At 34.7% G+C, this 20,331-nt stretch overlaps 1 protein-coding gene across 3 annotated transcripts in view; it reads left to right on the forward strand.

The window, feature by feature from the left end:
- Positions 1–20,331, forward strand: part of IPO11 (importin 11) — a 214,251-nt gene that overhangs the window by 142,780 nt on the left and 51,140 nt on the right. For all 3 annotated transcript variants that reach the window (XM_021077043.1, XM_021077044.1, XM_021077045.1), the window contains exon 27: positions 10,699–10,820. In XM_021077043.1, the coding sequence (XP_020932702.1) occupies positions 10,699–10,820 (122 nt within the window). The remainder of the gene's footprint in view (positions 1–10,698; positions 10,821–20,331) is intronic.

Raw genomic sequence — 20,331 nt, forward strand, 5'->3', positions numbered from 1 at the left:
TTCCATCATGATCTAACTCAGAATACTAGACATAGTTCTCTGTACTATAGGGTGTGACCTTGTTGTTATCCTTTCTAAATGTAATAGTATACATCTCCTAACCCTAACCTCCCAGTCAATACATTTAGTTCTTTGACACCCCCCACCTTTTTCTCTGCCACGCCAGGGATCACACCCATGCCGCAGCAGTGACAGCACTGGATCCTTAACCACTAGGCCACCGGGAAACTCTTTTGACCCTTTTTAAAAAAATTGAAGTATAGTTGGTTTCCAGTATCATGTTAGTTTCAAGTGTAGAGCATAACGATTGTTTTTAAAGATTATACTCCATTAAGTGTTATTATAAGATAATGGCTCTGAATCCCTGTGCTGTACAATATATCCCTGTTGCTTATCTCCTTGAACAATTTTGAGTTGAATTTTGTATATGGAATGAGGTAAGGATCTACCTTTATTCTTTTGCATGTGGTTATTCATTTTTTTTTCAGCGCCATTTGTTGCAAAGACTGTCCTTTCCCCATTGAATGGTCTTGGTATTCTTGTCAAAAATCATTTGGCCATATATGCAAGGATTTATTTCTGGGCTCTCTATTTTGTTCCATTGATCTGTATGTTTATCCTTTGTGCATTTATCACATTATTTTGATTACTAAAGCTTTGTCATCATGTTGAAATCCAGAGGTGTGAGTCCTCTTGCTTTTTTCATCTTTTTGGAGATTGTTTTACCTGTTCAGGGCCTCTTTAGATTCTATATGAATTTTAGCATGGATTTTTCTTTTTCTGCAAAAATTGTCATTGGGATTTTGACAGAGATTGCATTGAAACTGTGGATTGCTTTGAGTAGTATTGACATCTTAACAGTATAAAGTCTTCCAATCCATGAAGATGGGTATGTTTCCATTTATGTCTTACTTAATTTCTTTTAGGAGTGTTTTATGTTTTTTCATTATACATGTCTTTCACCTCCTTGGTTAAATAGATTCCTAAGCATTTTAATCTTTTGATGGTAATATAAATGGAATTGTTTTTGTAATTTCTTTTTCAGATTGTTCATTGCTCATGTATGGCAATTCAACTGATTCTTAATTGTTGAATTTGTCTTCTGCAACTTTGCTGAATTAATATATTCTAACAGTTTTTTTGATAGAATCTTTGGGACTTTGTACATATAAAAACATACATCTGCAGACAGAGAATTTTGCTTCTTCCTTCCCAGTTTGGAGGCCTTTCATTTTGCTTGCCTGATTGTTGTGGCGAGAACTTCCAGTACTGTATTGAATAGAAAGTGGTGAAATTTGGCATCCTTGCTTATTCCTAATCTTAGAGGATAAGATAGTCTCGGTCTTTTGTCACTCATTCTAATGTTCATTGTGGGTTTTCATATATGGCTTTTATTATGATGAGATATTTTCCCTCTCTTCCTACTTTGTTCAGTGTTTTTATCATGAAAGTGTATTAAACTCAGCTAAGTGCTTTTTCTGTATCAGTCAAGAAGATTAGGGATTTTTTATCCAAATTTTGTTAATGTAGTTTGTTGTCCTGATTGACTTTCATATCTTGAACTATCCTTCCATTCCAGGAATAAATCTCACTTGATCATGCTGTATAATCTTTTTTAATAAGTTACTGAATTCCTTTTTACTGGTACATTCTTGAAGACTTGTATCAGTATTCATAAGAGATACTGATCTGTAGTTTTTCTTTTATCGTAATGTCTCTATTTGGCTTTATTACCAGGATAATGCTGGCCTTATGACATGTTCCTTCTTCTTTGATTTTTAAAATTGAAAAAGTAAAAATATTAAAATAAGTCCCTGCTAATTAGAGAATAGTATAATAATAGCCTTGATAAATGCTGTAATTAATAGTATAAATTTTACCATGAAGCTGTTCATAATTCTTCTTAAGTTTTGTAAAGAAGTTCTTTGAGTGTGCAGGAGTACAGTGAAGAAATTATGTTAATAATAAATAACAATGTAGAACATATATATGTATATATGTATATATATATATATTTAGAACAATCTGGAACATCTGTTTAAACTATAGGACTCAGTGCAAGGTGAAAGTAATCTTTACTTCTGGAATGAAAAGTATTTCTACTCAACAAAAATGTAGAGATTTGTTGCTAATGATATAAAATTTGGGTGCAAAGATGTTCAAGAGTTGTATCATTAAAAGTTGAAGGTTCTAAATACATTTTATCAGAATATCCGTTTTTGTTCTATTAATGTTTCTGGCAAAGTAAAGAATTTTTGCATCAATCAGGAAAAAAATAAGGGAACATCATCAATTTATGTTAGAAGTGATTCAAATAATAAACAGAGTTTTTCCCTTGTCAAAATGAACAAAGACATTTGGAAAAGTATCATCAGCACATAAAAGATTCTACCTGCTATGCAGTTTTCATACAATAACTTAAGATATGAAATATTTAATAGAAATTTGAAAAAATTAGTGTTTATGGAGCTATCATTACATTCTAAATTTGTTTTTCACTTGCTAGCTAACATGTACCTACTGAAAGGAGAAAACAAGTTTTTGAAATATTTATATAAATTACTCAAAATGAGAAATTCGTATCTTTGAAGATATTTAATGGTGTTTATTGGTCTCATGTAGCTAGGTGAAAGAATATTTGAAATAATAAACTTGGTTTTTAAGAAAAATATTTCAGTAAGAAACGTTTACATGAAAATCTCGTTGAATTTTGTGTACATGCTGCCACTGTCTCTCTAGGGAGAAAACATATATAGTTTCAGTCAAAATTTTAAAAAAAGATCTGTTCCACATGTTTTAATTTGGTTCTAAGTCACTAAATTTAATAATATGGAATGAAGGATGTAAATAAAGCAAATCACAAAGCTTTTCTTAGTAAATTTCATGTTTACTGTCACATTAAATAAGTGAGAGAGATGTAAATAATATACCTGAAAATTAGGAATTGAATCACAAAATTGAAATAGTGTTAGGCCTGTAGTTTTACTTTTTCCTTTCATTTCTCCCTCAAATATACCAGTGTAATTAAGCAAATGTTGATTTGCAGTTATATGAAAACTGAGATGTTGAAGAGTACTCTTTGATATAGTCAAATCCTAAAGATGTGTCAACATTTCCACAAATAATTTTGGGCACATCATCAGATCATTTCTCCCCAAAAGTACTTGACCACAGAGAATCAACTAAAAATAAATCATTGATCATAAAAGCTTAAAACTATAAAAACCAGAAAAAAACATGGAGGAAAAAAATCAGTTTATTGTATACACACACACACAAAACTGTAATTTTGAAATCATTTGTTGGTATTTAAAAATTGTAAATATGATTCTTCATTTGATACTGCTGACACTAGCTGAATTATACTCCAGTTTAAGATTTTACATTTAAAAAATGACATCAAGTATTTTCAACAGTTTCCTTCCTAAGTGTTTAGTCACTAGGCAACCTGTAGTCTCAAAAAGTAGTAATTTATCTTAATGTTCATAGTTATGAATCACCTCTAATCTTTTATTAAACTAACTGCAATTATATTCAAAGGTGTTCTAGCTCTTCTAAATACTGTTTTGGATATTTATAGATTCATTATCTCTAATGTCTATAAAATTCATCCAAAAGTCATATTTAATTGTTTATCCAAAGTCATATTTAATTAGTGTAATTTTATTTCATTTTTAATGAACTGAGTTTTATAACCATTACTGGCCAAGTTCAGAATACATTAAGTGAAAGAACCTAAAGATTCAATATATTCTCCATCTGTCATCAAAAAAAGGTGGGAGGGTTCTAAATAATTATAGTTTTTCTTATAATTAATATTTTGTTGTAGTTGAATGGTGTTTCTTAATTTTCTAAATACCTAAATATTCTCTAGAATATCTTAATTTTCCTAGTATCTTTCACTTTTCTCATAATTTTTTCTTTCATCTTATATGTTCAGTTACCTTTTTGTGATTGAATGTATCTGTCACAAAGCTGTCAGTTTTAATATCTGAAATATGTTGCAATTAGAATAAGCAGAATTCCAACAAATTGATATAGAGATGTCAGCACTTCCACTAATCATAATGCTAGAAATCCTAATCAGCACAAGGCAAAAACAAACACAAGCATACAGATTGAAAAGGAATAAGTAAAATCACACCTTGCAAACAACATGATTGTACATTATAGTCTCTAGTAAATCTACTAGTAAGTTTACTGTGGTCACAGGACACTTGGTCAACATATGAAAATCAATTTCATTCCTCTTTACTATCAGTGAACAACTGGAAACTGAAATTCTCAAAATGCCATTTATGGTAGCATTGAAAGCTAGAAATACTTAGGATAAACTTAACAAAATGTGTCAGTTGGGTAACAGTAAAAACTAGAAAACATTGCTGAGAATACTGAAAATCACCTGAGTAAGTATGCTCATGGATTAAATGAGCAGTGTTACTAAGATAAAAATTCTGCCTAATTTTTTTTTTTGGTAGAAATTGGCAGTTTAGTTCTAAAACTTATGTAGAAATGTAATGGGCTTAGAATAGCCAAACCTGCATTAAAGAAGAACAGAGTGGGAGGATATATAATACTATCTGATTTCAAGAGCTGTTATAGCATTATGTGAACCAAGAAAATGGGATAGCGTGAAAATAAACATGTAGATCAGTGAAACAAAATAGAACTGGGAAACAGGTTTGATTGATTTATTTTTGACAAATGTACCAAGAAAATTCAATGGGAAAAGGGTCTTTTAGATAAATAATGAAACCTATAACATGTAAACATATGTGTATACCTATGTATTTATATATGTATCTATATATGTGTTATATATGTTTCTAACATAAAACCTCATTGGAGAGTACAGTAACTTCCTTTTTTTGGTTTTAGCTGACGTACTCATTTATGCATTTCTTGGAATTCCTCCCGTTTTAGGTTCAGAACGTTGTAAATTAATTTCTCTTTGATTTCCTTCTTGGTCTTATTTGATGGTTTCTCTTTTTCACTTCCTAGTAAATCATAAGCATTTTCTTTCTCTTTTTGTCTTTTCTAGGGCCACACCTGCGGCATATGGAGGTTCCCAGGCTAGGGGTCTAATTGGAGCTGTAGCCGCCGGGCTACACCAGAGCCGCAGCAACAGCAGATCCGAGCCACGTCTGTGACCTACACCATAGCCCATGGCAACGCTGGATCCTTAACCCACTGAGCAAGGCCAGGGATCGAACCCGAAACCTCATGGTTCCAAGTCGGATTCGTTAACCACTGAGCCACTACAGGAACTCCCATAAGCATTTTCTAAGAGTTAATTGTTGGCTCTGCTTTTCTCCAGCCACAGTCACTCCTTTAAGGGAGCCAACTCTGACCTTTTCCCTACAATTCAGTCCTAGTATCTTTATCTCAAGATATTCTGTATTCTTTGAGCATTCATGTCCTGTGACATTTTCTTCTTAGGCATGTCCATTATACTTAATCTGTGTTTCTCTTTCATTTATTCAAGTTTTCTCATCTTTTAGTGTAAAACAGCTCTCCAACCCCCAACTTTTTTTTGCTGTGACCTTAACTTATTGAAGAGCCTGGGTCAGTTTTCACAAAGAACTTTGGGCCCTGTCCTGATGTCATTTAACTTACTCTTTCATCCTCTGTATTTTGTAAACCACATTAAATCCGTCTTCTCTTCATCTCCTTTGCTACTGCCATAGCCCAAGTCCTTATCTCATGACTGGAATATTATCATAACCTCTAATATTGGGCTTCCTCCAGTCCCTCTTCTGCAGATCAACTAAGTGGTCTTTCAGATTGAATTATAGAATTGCTTACTGGCCTGTCTTTTCCATTTGCCTATGAACTCTACTGTAACAAAGCTAGAAGATCGTAGAGTTGGAGAGATGTACCATGTTTCTCTTTTCATGATTAATGTATCTATAGAGGAATATACCTCAGTTAGTGATGCAAAATTTGGAGGCTCGTAAGCCCAAGATCTGGGTACTGGCGTGGTTGAATTCTGGTGACTGTAGCCTGCTGACTTCTCACTGTGTCCCGCATGGTGGCAAGGCAGAAATTATTCAGATGATTTGATAATGATTTCTGATACGTATCTTTTTTTTTTTTTTTTTTGAGGGCTGCACCGGTGGCACATGGAGGTTCCCAGGCTAGAGGTCTAATTGGCGCTCTTGCCACCGCCCTACGCCAGAGCCACAGCAATGCCAGATCTGAGCCGTGTCTGTGACCTACACCACAGCTCACGGCAACACCAGATCCTTAATCCAATGAGTAAGGCCAGGGATGGAACCCGAAACCTCATGGTTCCTAGTTGGATTCATTTCCGCTGAGCCACGATGGGAACTCCAATTTCTGATACATATCTTGATAGGCAGTGTTAAAGTATCAATTTGTATAAAAAATAAGAAATATTAAAACTTTTAAATTTGTATTTGCTTTTTGATTTTAAATATTTTAATTATAATTTTACCTCAAGTGATTGGCAGTAGCAGCATGATTTGAATCCGGAAATTAACTTTAGTGTAGTATATATTTGCATGAATGGAGAAGATCTGAAAATACAGCTTTACTTTTCTCAGACCTTAAAGGAAATTTGTTGCTGTGCTTTCATGGTTAACACCATCATTATACCCAAAATAATACTCTTTAGTTACCCAGGACTGACTAATGGATAGTTCTTTAGTTGCTGTGCATTTAAAAGTCACATGGGAGTTCCTATTGTGGCTCAGCGGTAGTAAACCTGACTAGCATCCATGAGGACGCAGGTTCAACCCTTGGCCTTGCTCAGTGGGTTAAGGATCCAGCATTGCCATGAGCTGTGGTGTAGGTCGTAGACGTGGCTTGGATCCCACTTTGCTGTGGCTGTGGCATAGGCCAGTGGCTACAGCTTTGATTTGACCCCTAGCCTGGGAACTTCCATATGCCATACCTGCGGCCCTAAGGAAACAAACAAAAAAAAGTCATGTGGAAAATTTTCTAAAATGTCCTCGGTTTCCTTGTTATTTCAGATGTTTTTTTGTTTCCATTTTTAAAAATACACAAGAATAGGCCACCTCTGTTGGGCCAATTATCATACTATTCAGAGTAATGGCCTGTGGTTGGTGCTGGTACTGCTTCAGCCTGTTGTCAATATGAAGGATTGAAGAGAGATGTCATCATTGGTTCAGACTTATTTCTGATGCACTATATTTAGAGCACTGGCTTTTCATGGAACACATATTTCAGTGTTCAGTGTGAAGAAATTTTTTTTTTTTTTTTTTTTTTTTGGTCTTTTTAGGGCATCACTCACAGCATATGGAGGTTCCCAGGCTAGGGATCAAATCAGAGCTGTAGCAGCTGGCCTGTGCCACAGCTACAGCAACGTCAGATCTGAGCTGCGTCTGTGACCTACACCACAGCTCATGGCAATGCCGGATTCTTAACCCACTGAGCGAGGCCAGGAATCAAACCTGTGTCTTCATGGATGCTAGTCAGATTCGTGTCCACTGAGCCATGATAGGAACTCCAAGAAGAAATGTTTTTTTACAAAAAGTTTAACCAAAAATTGTCAGGCTATCATGTTTGAATCTAGAGACTTCACCGTATTCTCGATGCCTTGAATTAGAGCTTCTTTGATTTTATTTTTGCATATAACAATAAATTTGGTCTCCTTTAGGGGTAGGAAAGGGAATCTAGAAGGTTCTAATTGTTCCGTCTACAAATTCTCAGCTAGTTTTCCTTTTTTGATATCCATGCCTCATCTCTGTCTTCTTTGTGGCCTGATTATGGCAGGGTTCTGAGAACAAAGTCTGTTTTAATTAGATTGTTATAACCCTGGTAGGCAGTTTGGTTTCAGGCTTTTCTGCTTTGCTGTTACTTAGCACTCTTTCATCTGCTTGACATTTTCTGAAAACCCATTGTCATCTTTACTGTACTACAGTGTTTCTTCTCCTTATAGGCCCTATGGGGTTATTTCTTTGCTTTTTATCTTTCTTTACTTTCATTTTTGTGGGATTTCAGAGGAAACCAGCAAAAAGCACATATTCAATGCTAAAATTATTTTCACAATGTTAGTATGTGTCTGGGGTAAATAGTTTTATTATAAAGATGCAGTAAGGTATTTGTAGCTGAATAATTTAGTAATATCATCTGTTTATCATTCTACAAAACTAAGACTGAACTCAGCTGTTCCTTCAGTATTTCCTTGTTCTCTAGAAACATTGTCTTCTTACTCTTTCTGGCAATATACTTTAATTTAGACTTTATAAAGTTGTGGGAGGAGGGGAACATTTTGGTAATTTTGTCTAAATCCTACAAATTCTTCGTCTTAAGAAGATGACTTTCCTGAAGACCTGCCACTTAGATTATAAGATTTTTTTCCCTTAATCAGTCGTGAGCGGCTTGAAATAGCGTAAATCTTTCTAATAGTTGAGAGAGTGAAGGTACTTTTTGGTTTTCACATGATAAATGATGTTTCATGAAATCTTATGTAAAAATAATATTTAATTGCTTAAATAGCAGCTGGTATGAAGGTTAGATTAAGAAGATAACGTTTGGAGAGAGAAAAAAGATCACCATTTGCATAAACATTTTTTTTCTGTTTGTACAGGGAATATAATGATATAAAATTATTTAATTCTTATAGGAAACATATAACACACATTCTTTAAAGCTATAAAAGTGATAGAACTGGTCAGAAATAAAATTCTGTCTTTCTACAGTAGGTATTTATTTAATTGGGCTATCTTTGGCATGATCCACCATGGTAGATTTTGGTAAAGAGCATCAAGGTAGAGAAACCTCATCATCTTTTCATTATTCTGCTTAAGAAATATTTTGATTTTAGAAATTAGTTTCTGAAATAATTGCAGAATTCTTTTGTTGCTTCATGATTTGCTGTAGATGGTCATCAACCTTTGTTATAATTGTCCTGTTTCTATTTTTGTTATGAGCTGTTGTTAGATATTTTTATAAAACAGAGGAAATAAATGTAAGTTATAAATAAATAAAATCAGCCCATAGAGGTACCTATCTTTGCTAATTGCATCTTTATTTCAACCACATATATTATTATAGCTTTAGTTGTATATATTCCATTTTAATAACGATATTTGACTTTTTAACAATTATGATTTGTTTTTTAAGTTTTGCTAACTAGATATTAATTGCAATAAATCTAAAGCATCTGTGTCATTTATTTCCAAATTAAGTACAAATTGAAGACACATGGTATAAATCAGAAGTTACTGGACTGTCTTGCTTCGTGGTGTCCTTAATATGTTAGTAATATTTTCACATTGCTTCTAGACTAAAAGAAATATAAATATCTCTTTCTTTTATTATCTAGTTAGGTCCATACAACTTAATTTGTATTCATGTCCTAATAACTTAAACTTAGTGTGTATTGAGAATTATAGACAAAAATATAAAGAAAAAACACTATCTTTATTTCATTCCTAAATGGCCACAATTACTGATTAATGGAGTTTATATGCTCATTGGGCACTGCTCAAATTCCTAAACCTTAGAGTCAGATTAGACACCTCTAACTTCATCTTCTGTTCTACCTTGATTCTTTTGGTAGTACTTTGCAAAGATAGGAAGTCCTTGAAAGGAGTGTAATGTTAAAACTGGGAACTATCTTGAACTGGCAGTACTTTCAGTATCTGACAGATGTATCTTTGTTTCTCTTAATAATTTTAAATATTTTGTGACTCATTGTGACATCTTAGGATGTACCACACAGTTTGGAGAACTCAAGTATAAATAATTGTGTTGAACTAGTAAGTGTTTCCTTAACTGCTTATTATTTTTTCAAATGTGTTGGGGGGAAAAAAACATGTTGAAGCATTTCTTGGAAAAAATGTAAAAGCACACAAGTAGCACAGTGTGAGAACTCAAGGTTGATCTTACGTTAACAGAATCCATTGGGTACAGATTTTGATATTAAATACATTTTTTAAAAGGTGCTAGAAGCGTACAAGTGTTTATGAGCAAAACCCGAGACCCACTTTCAGTCTACATGTTGAGTGTACTTGATTGTGTTTTACTTTATGGATTCCAACTGTATCTCAGAGTTCTTCAGAAAAACAGAACCAGTTCTGTGTGTATGCAGAGGGAGGGAAGAGGGGAGAGAGAGTGCAAGAAAAAGTTTGAGAGAATATACACACATATATGTGCATTGGGGGGAGGGTGGATTTTAAGGAATTCACTAACCTGATCACAGGGACTAGAAATTTCTAATTTTTTAGGGCAGGCTGAAAATGAAAATTCAGGCAGAGTTTCTTGAAACAAGGTTTCTTCTTTTCTAGGAAACCTTAGTTTTTACTCTTAAGGCTTTCAACTAATTAAATGAAGCCCAACCCACATTATTTAGGGTAAACTCCTTTACTTAAAGCCAGCTCATTGTAAATGTTAATAATATCTGCAGATATTTTCATAGCTACATCTAGACTAGTATTTAACCAAACAACCAGACGCTTAGCCTAGATGAGTTGGGTCAAGTCTGGGTCAAGAATTAATTGACTCTCAAGATAAATTAGAGTTGTTTCTTGTTTTGCTCAAATTATTTTTTTCCAGTTCAAGGCTTGCCCTTAATTCTTGTTCTACAGTTCTGTGGTTTGCTGGAACTGAACTTTAACCATTCCTCGTAAAGTTATAGCCTTTAACAGCATTTATCCACAAGTAAATAGCATTTCAAATATTTTGAGATACCTCCTGGTCTTTTTTCAGATGGACCAGCTTTTGGGAAATATGATTGAAATGTGGGTTGATCGCATGGACAATATTACCCAGCCTGAAAGAAGAAAACTTTCAGCTTTGGCTTTGCTATCTCTTCTACCGTCTGATAATAGGTGAGGAAATGTTTTCTTAAAATTTGTTTTGTTAAAGCATCAAGATATTAGCACTGTTTTGGCCACTGATATTGCTCTATGTTGCTAAGCAATGAAGTTTTATGCATATGTGTGCTAATTTTGCTAGATAATGTTTTGGCAAGTGTTGGTCTAGATCTAAAAACATGTGATTGTGAGTGGTGGGCCCTGCAGTTTAACTTCCTTGTGTTTATCTTACCAATTTATTTCATTCTTGTCTGAGTTCCCATTTTAAAAAATAATAACCAGATTTTATTACTTATTTTAGATCCTCTTATTATATAAATATATTAAATATATAGTATTTCAAAGTCAGTAGCACTTCATAAAATATGTTATCCTCCTGGTAATTCAACCATTTGTTACATAATTTTGTCATTATTTATTTTGGATTATCTCTAAAGAGACTTTTAAGTTATTTTTTTCTTATGTAGATAAAGTCATTATGTTATACTTTACAAACTATGTAAAAATTCTCATTTCTGTAAAGCGATAGAAAATGCTTTGTTTTGGACATTTAAAGAAAGATATCTTTTTTTTTTTTCTTTTTCTTTTTGCTTTTATCCTTGTCTTTGTGGAGTTAGCATTTTATGCCTTTTTGGGGGGTACTTTTAATTTTAAAAGCGTAAAAGAAGCCCTTAAAATTTGATACTGTGTGAGAAGAATAATGTATTAGTTCTTTTTGTTTTAGGGAATTTTTAGAGCACATGTATCCTAGTGATAAATTAGTGAAGTGAATCCAGTTAGCTTTAGAAATTCTTTTTAGAAATTTATGTATTATTTATTTCTAGTATGGTAATTTGGATTAAGAACATAGGTAATTGGCTAACGAACCCGACTAGTATCCATGAGGATGCAGGTTCGATCCCTGGCCTTGCTCAGTCGGTTAAGGATCTGGCATTGCCTGCCGTGAGCTGTGGTGTAGATCACAGATGCAGCTTGGATCTGGCATTGCTGTGGCTGTGGTGTAGGCTGGCAGCTGCAGCTCCTATTTGATCCCTAGCCTGGAAACTTCCATATGCCGTGGCTCCGGCCCTAAAAAGAAAAAAAAAAAAAGATCACAGGTAATTGTTTTGTCATAACACCACAACAATAGATAATTTTTGAGTACTTACTGTTACCTGAAAACTGGGTTACCCTTTTAGTGAGGAAGCCAAAAGATACAACCAAGCCAAAGACTAGGAAAAGGAAGGATTTATTACTTGCAGCAAATAAAAAGAACACTGGGGATCTTTCTCAAATTGGTGTCTCCAGTAACAGCAAAATATGGGAAGTTTTAAGCAAAGGTACCTACATATTCATGAGGATGCTTTATTGGTCAACAGAATCCTAGCTTTGGTTGACTGACATCAGAGAAAGTCAGCAATCCTCAACCTTTGGTTCCAGTTGATCTGGGTGTTGAGTGCCTGGGACAATTTAAATTCTACCAAGCTGCTCATGAAAGTGCTTCAGGCTAGTCTTTACCATTGAAACAGAATTGGGAGTTTTTACAACTGATTTTGTTATTTTTGCTGCTTGCTTGATAAGTTTGGTTTTTTTTTGTTTCCTTTAAATCATTGTTACTGAAACCTGTTCAAAGGCCAGCATTGTGGCCAGGCTTAGATCACAGAAAAGGTTTAGGCCAAAAATGGTTTCTCTTATGTCCAGAAAGTCATGCCTGATTCTGTTTCTCTGGGGACCCCTCTGTCTTTTCTACTTACATTACCATATGCCTTATATTTTGCTAAGTACTTTAAATTTATGTCATTAATTTTTAAACAGTCCTGAGTTAAAGGCATGACTGTACTTTTTTTATAGACCAAAGAAGTAACTTAAAATGTTTAATAACTTGCCTAGGGTCTGGCAAATGTCATGTCGTAAGGTAAATTTTAACCTAGGGCAGCTTGATGCCAGGGCTTGCTCTTTCAGCTGCCAGCTGGATGTGCACAAGATCTGTATTATTTCCTCCCCGTGAAATTGAGTTGTGTCTTAATTATTTTTGGAAACCAAATTGAAGTTACCAGCATTATAACTTACTTCTCTTTCCCTTTTTCTTGGTGGAAAAACAGTGACTTAAGAATTATTCAGGCCTTTAAAGGAATGTTACAGAAATGTGGAAATGTTCAAGAACCTGTTCTTTGGCAGTAGTCATTACTCTGTAAACATTTGCTCAATAAATTAAGGAACTAAAAAATATTAAGGTTAATATTAGCATGTTAGAGTTTTCTCTAACATAAAGTACTGAGATTATTGAAGGGAAAGTTGAAGTGAAACAGGTTAAAAAGTGTAGAAAGATATCTAATTGTATCTAAAACACATTTGTTTTACACCTTTTATGATCATACTATTTGCCTTAATATTTATTTTTATGTAAGTATGTGATTCAAAAATATTTTTGATACGTAAGTTGCAGAAATAGTTGACTTTTAAAAAGAAAATAAAAGGCTTCTTTCTCTAAGTCTAAAGAATACCTAGGCTGGTGCTCGTGTTCATCTACATAAATTGAGAGGCAGAATTTTTTTGACTTGAAATTTTCTAAAGCATTAAATTTTCAAATTTAAAAATACCGTAGGGTTTCATTTATATGTCACATCTAAAAAATTGATATAAATGAACTCATTTACAAAACGCATAGATTCATAGAGAAAATAAACATTTGGTTACCAAAAGGGATGGGGTGCATAAATTAGGAGTTGGGGATTAACATATGCCTACTATGATATATAGACAATAAGGACCTACTATATAGCATAAGGAATTATGTTCAATATCTTGTAATAACCTATGATGGGAAAGAATCTGAAAATGAATATATATGTAGGGAGTTCCCATTCGTGGCACAGTGGAAACGATCTGACTAGGAACCATGAGGCCTTGTTCAGTGGATTAAGGATCTGACGTTGCTGTGAGCTGTGATGTAGGCCAGCAGCTATAGCTCTGATTCGACCCTTAGTTTGGGAACTTCCTTATGCCACCAGTGGGGCCCTAAAAAAGCAAAAAAAAAAAAAAAAAAAAAAAGATATATATATGTATATTTAATATTATATGCATAACTGAATGACTTTTCTGTACACACGAAACTAACACAACATTGTAAATTAACTATACTTCAATAAAATATTTTGTAAAATTAAAAAAAGAAATAAAACCTTGTGAGAATACCTTTATGAATAGGAAAATCAGATCTTGTTTCTGTTTTTAAAATGAAATAAATATTGAAAAATCTATTGGGTAGTAGTGAATTCATGTCATTTTAAGGGTACTAAGAAAGTGTTTAGTAATGTGTTAATAGAATTTTAAAGACTAATGATTTAAGTTTACAATGTGCTTAATAGATAAGTGACTAAAGAAACCTTGGTAGACAGAAAATCTGACTATCTGGAAAACAAAAAACTTAATTGATGTCGAAGTTTGACACACTGTCATTGGCCCATGATATAACTTAGGAAAATTTAGCTTCACATGCTGTAGTGGAAGGTAATGTTGGCATTTAGGTCAGCAGTTTTATCATTTCTCTTTATATCCTTTCTTCTCCTTACAGCTACATGGTTGATGGAGTTTGGCGAAACTTTTTCCCAAATCCATATTCCCAGTGATATTTTCTGGTTAATCCCATATAACTTCCTATATCTGTGTTGCTTTTAGATTTTGCAGTATAACGTTTCCTTTGCCTGTTTGAAAGCAGTGTTACACAACCACAGTACTAGTGACAATTTGGGGCCAGGTGATCGTTAGGGGGCTGTGCTGTGCATTGTAGAATATATAGCAGTATTTGCGGCCTCTATCCACTAGATGCCAGTAGAAGCACCTACCTCCAGGTTCCAATCACTGATCTAAAGAATGATCGTTTGGGAAACTGTTAAGCTATCTTTTATCATGATCTGCTACTTCAGATTCAGAAATCTGGTGAAGACTGTAAGCTTTAGAACCATACTCAAATAAAGACCATAAGTTTTAGAATCATTCTCAAATAATGACTATAGCCAGATAACTTCCCTTACCTAAGTTTCCTTGTTTTTCAAATGATAGTATGAATAGTATTTTCCTAATGAGAGTATTATAAGGATTAAATGAGTTTACATCTACGATCAAACTGTCTGAATAGATGAGGTTTATTTCATCCCTTTCTCCTCTTCTCTTCTCTCATCCATCCACTTGTTTACCGCAGTACAAAATTCTAAAAGCTTCAGTCTCCATGTGTATATGCAATTATTTAAATTCAGGACATTTTCAGTATATTGAATATTTGTATATATATTCATTAATTCATTAAAAATTTGTTAACCACATGTGTCAAAATGTCTTCACCTTGATGATCTTTTGTAGTATTCTGCATTGTCAGCAACTTAAAGATACACAATTTGTTCATGTCTTCTCCATACGTTCTTGTTATATCTTTTTGGTTACCTTCTGAACACAGTGTGTGCACTGTCTTAGTGTGTGTGTGTATAATCGTGCAGTACAGTTGTCTTGCATCTTTTTGTTTTATAGCTGGAATGACTCCAAGTTTGAATTTTCTCCTTTTTAGGGTCTATGTTATTTATACATAAAAGGAGTAATATTTTCTTCAGGTAGTTTTCAAATGAAAGCAACATTATTTACATACACCTCTTTTAATATTTTCCATAGTTCTCCAGAGGCATAGGTTAAACAAAAACTATTCCCATAGATGAGAATGAGAATAATCAAACTTTCCTTTGACTCTGTTCTCAGAAATAGCAATTCATCGTCTAACTTAAAAGATGTACTTTTATATCATATTTCCTGTCATGGCACAGCGGAAACAAATCCAACTAGGAACCATGAGGTTGCGGGTTCGATCCCTGGCTTCAGTAAGTGGGTTAAGGATTCATTGTTGCCATGAGCTATGGTGTAGGTCTCAGACACAGCCCGGATCTGGCGTTGCTGTGGCTGTGGCGTAGACTGGCAGCTACAGCCCTGATTTGACCCCTAGCCTGGGAACCTCCATATGTTGCGGGTGCAACCCTAAAAAGAAAAAAAAAAAAAAGACACTTTTATAATGTAGTTCTAAGAATTTCAGAGGTGAGTAAGTGTTGAGATCAGTGTTTTAAGAATTTTTTCTTAAGATTTAAGGAAGTCACCAGTGTGAAATATTGAATAATTCAGGAAGAGATTGGCAAAGCAAGCAGTGTTTTTAGGTATAATAGTTTGCTTTCCAGGAGAAATTACCTTATAAGTCCTCTGTGTATCAGATTTACTAAACGTGCTTAGATTGGATACTTAGTACCTCTCTATAGTTCTCTTATCTCAAGAATAAGTATATATCATATCGACATTTGGTAATTTATTATTCTTTGTAAACTTTCTAAGATAATTTTCTAAGTCATTTTCCAACTTTTAAAACAGACTAGTAGAATCAAGATAATAAGTTCCAGAGAGTAATATTTTGGTGTAGTTTAAATATAACTAGAGGGAGTTTAGAATTTTTAAATTGTGGATGTGTTGTTTTACCTGAATTATTTTTTATTTAAACTGACCATTCCTCAGTGAGTATTTAATGTGACAGAATTTTATTTTCATCCTTTAAAATATGATGTATCTTTTTTTTTTTTTCAGGGGGCTGCACCTGCATCATATGGAGGTTCCCAGGCTAGGGTCGAATCAGAGCTGTAGCTGCCAGCTTACACCACAGCCACAACAACTCAGGATCTGAGCCTATACCATACACCACAGCTCATGGCAACGCCAGATCCTTAACCCACTGAGCAAGGCTAGGGATTGAACCTGTGTCCTCGTGGATACTAGTCAGTTTCGCTACCACTGAGCCACAGCAGAACTCCAAATAGAATGTATCTTTTACTCCCAGGTCATGTTTTCTTATTTAGGATTTTATGGTAAACTTATCTGTAAATTCTTAACCTTTAGTACCTTTTCTTTTCTTTTCTTTTTTTTTTGTCTTTTTGCTATTTCTTGGGCCTCTCCCGCGGCATATGGAGGTTCCCAGACTAGGGGTTGAATTGGAGCTATAGCCGCCGGCCTACGCCAGAGCCACAGCAACGAGGGATCCGAGCTGCGTCTGCAACCTACACCACAGCTCACGACAACGCCGGATCGTTAACCCACTGAGCAAGGGCAGGGATCGAACCTGCAACCTCATGGTTCCTAGTCGGATTCGTTAACCACTGCGCCATGACGGGAACTCCTTTAGTAGCTTTTCTACAATGTAAATTAGTTCTCAAGTTTTTTTAAGTCTTTCACAAGAAAAGTATTCTAGAAGCATCTGTCTGTGGTGGTTAAGGAAACAACTTTATTGGGATATAATTCACAGACCATACAGTTCACCCATTTGAAGTGTACAATTCAGTAGTCTTTACTATATCCATGGAGTTGTTCAACCACATTTTTGGAACAATTTCATCACCTCCAAAAGGCACCTTGTACTTTTTAGCAGTCCATATTCATTCATCTGTGTCCCTTGGCAACAACTCATCTCCTTTCTATTTCTATAGATTAGTCTTTTCTGAACATTTCCTACAAATGGAATTAGATAATATGTGGTCGTTTGTCACTGATTTCTTTAAATTAGTATGTTTTTAGGGTTTACATAATGTGGCAGGGATCAGTATTTTATCTCTTTTTACCACTGAGTAATATTTTTTTGGACAGATATACCACGTTTTGTTTATCTGTTCATCAGATGATGGACGTTTGAGCTGTTTCTACTTTTTTGGTTATTATGAATAATGCTGCTATTATTTGCATACAAAATTTGTATAGATATTTATTTATCTTGGGTATTTCTAGGTTATATGGTGACTGTTTAATCTTTTAAGGAACTGTCAGGCTGTTTTCAAATTAGCTATATCATTTTACATTCTCATCAGCAGAGTGTGAGAGTTCTAGTTTCTCCACATCCTTGTCAACACTTGTCATTATCTCTTTTTGACTATAGCCATGCTAGTGGGTATGAAGTAGTATCTCATTATTGTAGAAACATATTTTAGGTGGTTCTGTTATGCCATTACTCACTTTTGGGAAGCCTACTTGACACAAAGTATTTTGACTATTAGTTTATTGATTACTGTGCTAATTTGAGGGTCCCTGAAAATTATCAATAAACATCTACCTTGTGTTTAAGAATCTTACTGCCCAGGTTCTGTTACTTTTTAATTGTGATTCTAGGCAAGTTATTTAGCTTACATGTATCTTTCTTCATTTAAAAGAAGGGGTTAATAATAGTATCTCTTGTAGGAATCTTGTTGTGAAGGTTAAGTGAGAAAATTCAGAATTCATTAGATATTAGTTTCTTTTATATGATGTTAGCTGCTTTTATATAATTGATGTTAAGAGCTCAATAGATATCACTTGCTTTTATTACTGCTACAGTAGCTGCTACAGTTAATTACTAGATAGCATTTTCCTACTGTCTGAAAAAAAAAAAACAACATGCACTTTATGTTTGAAATAACTGATGTGTTCTACCTAAGGAAGCTTGTTCTTCAGTTAGTACCTGGCATTGCTTTTTCATTATCAGACTCGTTCTGCTGCATGGTAAGATTGTTTTCATAAAGACATTGAAATACTCTCTACATGTACTGTCAAATGAAATTACTTTCCTGGGATTTAATAGCAATAAAGGTAATGAGTAATCTGTTGTTCTATGGGAATTGAATCTCTGGTATGTTGCCAGTTTCTGTTATTCCAGCCGAATTTGTTAGTTAAAGTCAATTTGTTCATAGACACCAGGCTGAGTTGTTTTTCTTTAGTGGTTGTATGTTTAAAGTTTTCATTTAAGAGTATTATTTATAAGGAATAACGCATATTGGGAGTTCTCTTGTGGCTCAGTGGGATAAAAATCCGGCATTGTCACTGCAGCAGCTTGGGTTGCTGCTATGGTACAGGCTCGATCCCTGGCCTGGGAACTTCCTTATGCCATGGACATGGCTTCCCAAAAATGAATATTGCTTACTGATATTTAGAAAAGCCAAAAGAATTCTGTAATGCTACAATACAAAAAGTCAGTTTTGTAAATTCTGGATCCCAAACATTTTAGATCTAAGTGTCTCAGCCTTCCTCTGCCCCATTTTCATGGGTAGAGAAGAAGAGAAAGCAAAGAGATTTTGGTGGTGGAAAAGGAAATTTCATGTGGTTGATAATTCAGAAAAGTCCCACAGATTTAGGTCATTGTTTTGAACAAAATGCCTATTTTTAGATCTCTTGATCTTTCTTTGGATGCTTTTATTTTTTACTTTATCTGAGTGATTTTAATGTAAATATTTTGCAGTTGCTTTAGATTGTCTAAAAACTAAAGGAAAAAAATTGGAGAACAGGAAGTTATGTAATCACTAGTGTCTTTGGGGAACTTTTTCTCTTAAGAAACATCTTTCTTTTTACCTTTTTGATGGTGCTTATGAGCCTAGTTTGTTTGTTTTAAATTGAAATAATTTGTCTAAATTTCCCTGTGACTAAAATATCGTGTAATGATATAAGCTTTTAAGAGAATCGTAGAAATAAGTTACCTACTGCTTATGGCATTTTCCCTCTATATTAATGTATTTAATTGACCAGGTCTTGGGAATTGTCAGTAGTGAGTTTTATGTGGGTAATTGCGATGGTTATATAAGTTTAAGAAATAGCAGAGGCATTCATGTTAGTGTAACCACAGTTATATCAACTTTTTTTTTTTTTTTTTTGCTATTTCTTGGGCCGCTCCCGCGGCATATGGAGGTTCCCAGGCTAGTGGTTGAATCGGAGCTGCAGCCACCGGCCTACGCCAGAGCCACAGCAACGCGGGATCCGAACCGTGTCTGCAACCTACACCACAGCTCACGGCAACGCCGGATGGTTAACCCACTGAGCAAGGGCAGGGACCGAACCCGCAACCTCATGCTTCCTAGTCGGATTCGGATTTGCTCAGTGGGTTAACCATCCGGCGTTGCCGTGAGCTGTGGTGTAGGTTGCAGATGCGGCTCGGATCCCGCGTTGCTGTGGCTCTGGCGTAGGCCGGTGGCTACAGCTCCGATTCGACCTCTAGCCTGGGAACCTCCATATGCCGCAGGAGCGGCCCAAGAAATAGCAACAACAACAACAAAAAGACAAAAGACAAAAAAAAAAAACAATGATGCAGTACAGTTGATACTCCATAGCTGCAGTTGGTTGATCCAAGGATGCAGAACCTGAAAATACTAAGAACCCACCACAGTACGTAAATCAAGCATTAATGAACTGCCTGTGATAGTAATTTCAAAATCCATCATTTAAGAAAGTTCCATATTCTTTTTTTTTGTTTTTTGTTTTTCATTTTTTGTTTTTTGTTTGTCTTTTTTACGGCTGCACCCATGGCACATGGAAGTTCCCAGGCTAGGGATCTTCCCTACACCACAGCTACAGCAACATCAGATCTGAGCCATGTCTGTGACCTACATTGCAGCTCAGAGTAACACCAGATTCTTGATCCTTAACCCACTAAGCTGGGCCGGGGATCAAACCTGTGTCCTCATGGATACTAGTCGGGTTCATTATCACTGAGCCATATTGGGAACTTCTGTATTCA

Source organism: Sus scrofa, chromosome 16 (genome assembly GCF_000003025.6).
Source record: "Sus scrofa isolate TJ Tabasco breed Duroc chromosome 16, Sscrofa11.1, whole genome shotgun sequence".
Taxonomy (NCBI): Eukaryota; Metazoa; Chordata; class Mammalia; order Artiodactyla; family Suidae; genus Sus; species Sus scrofa.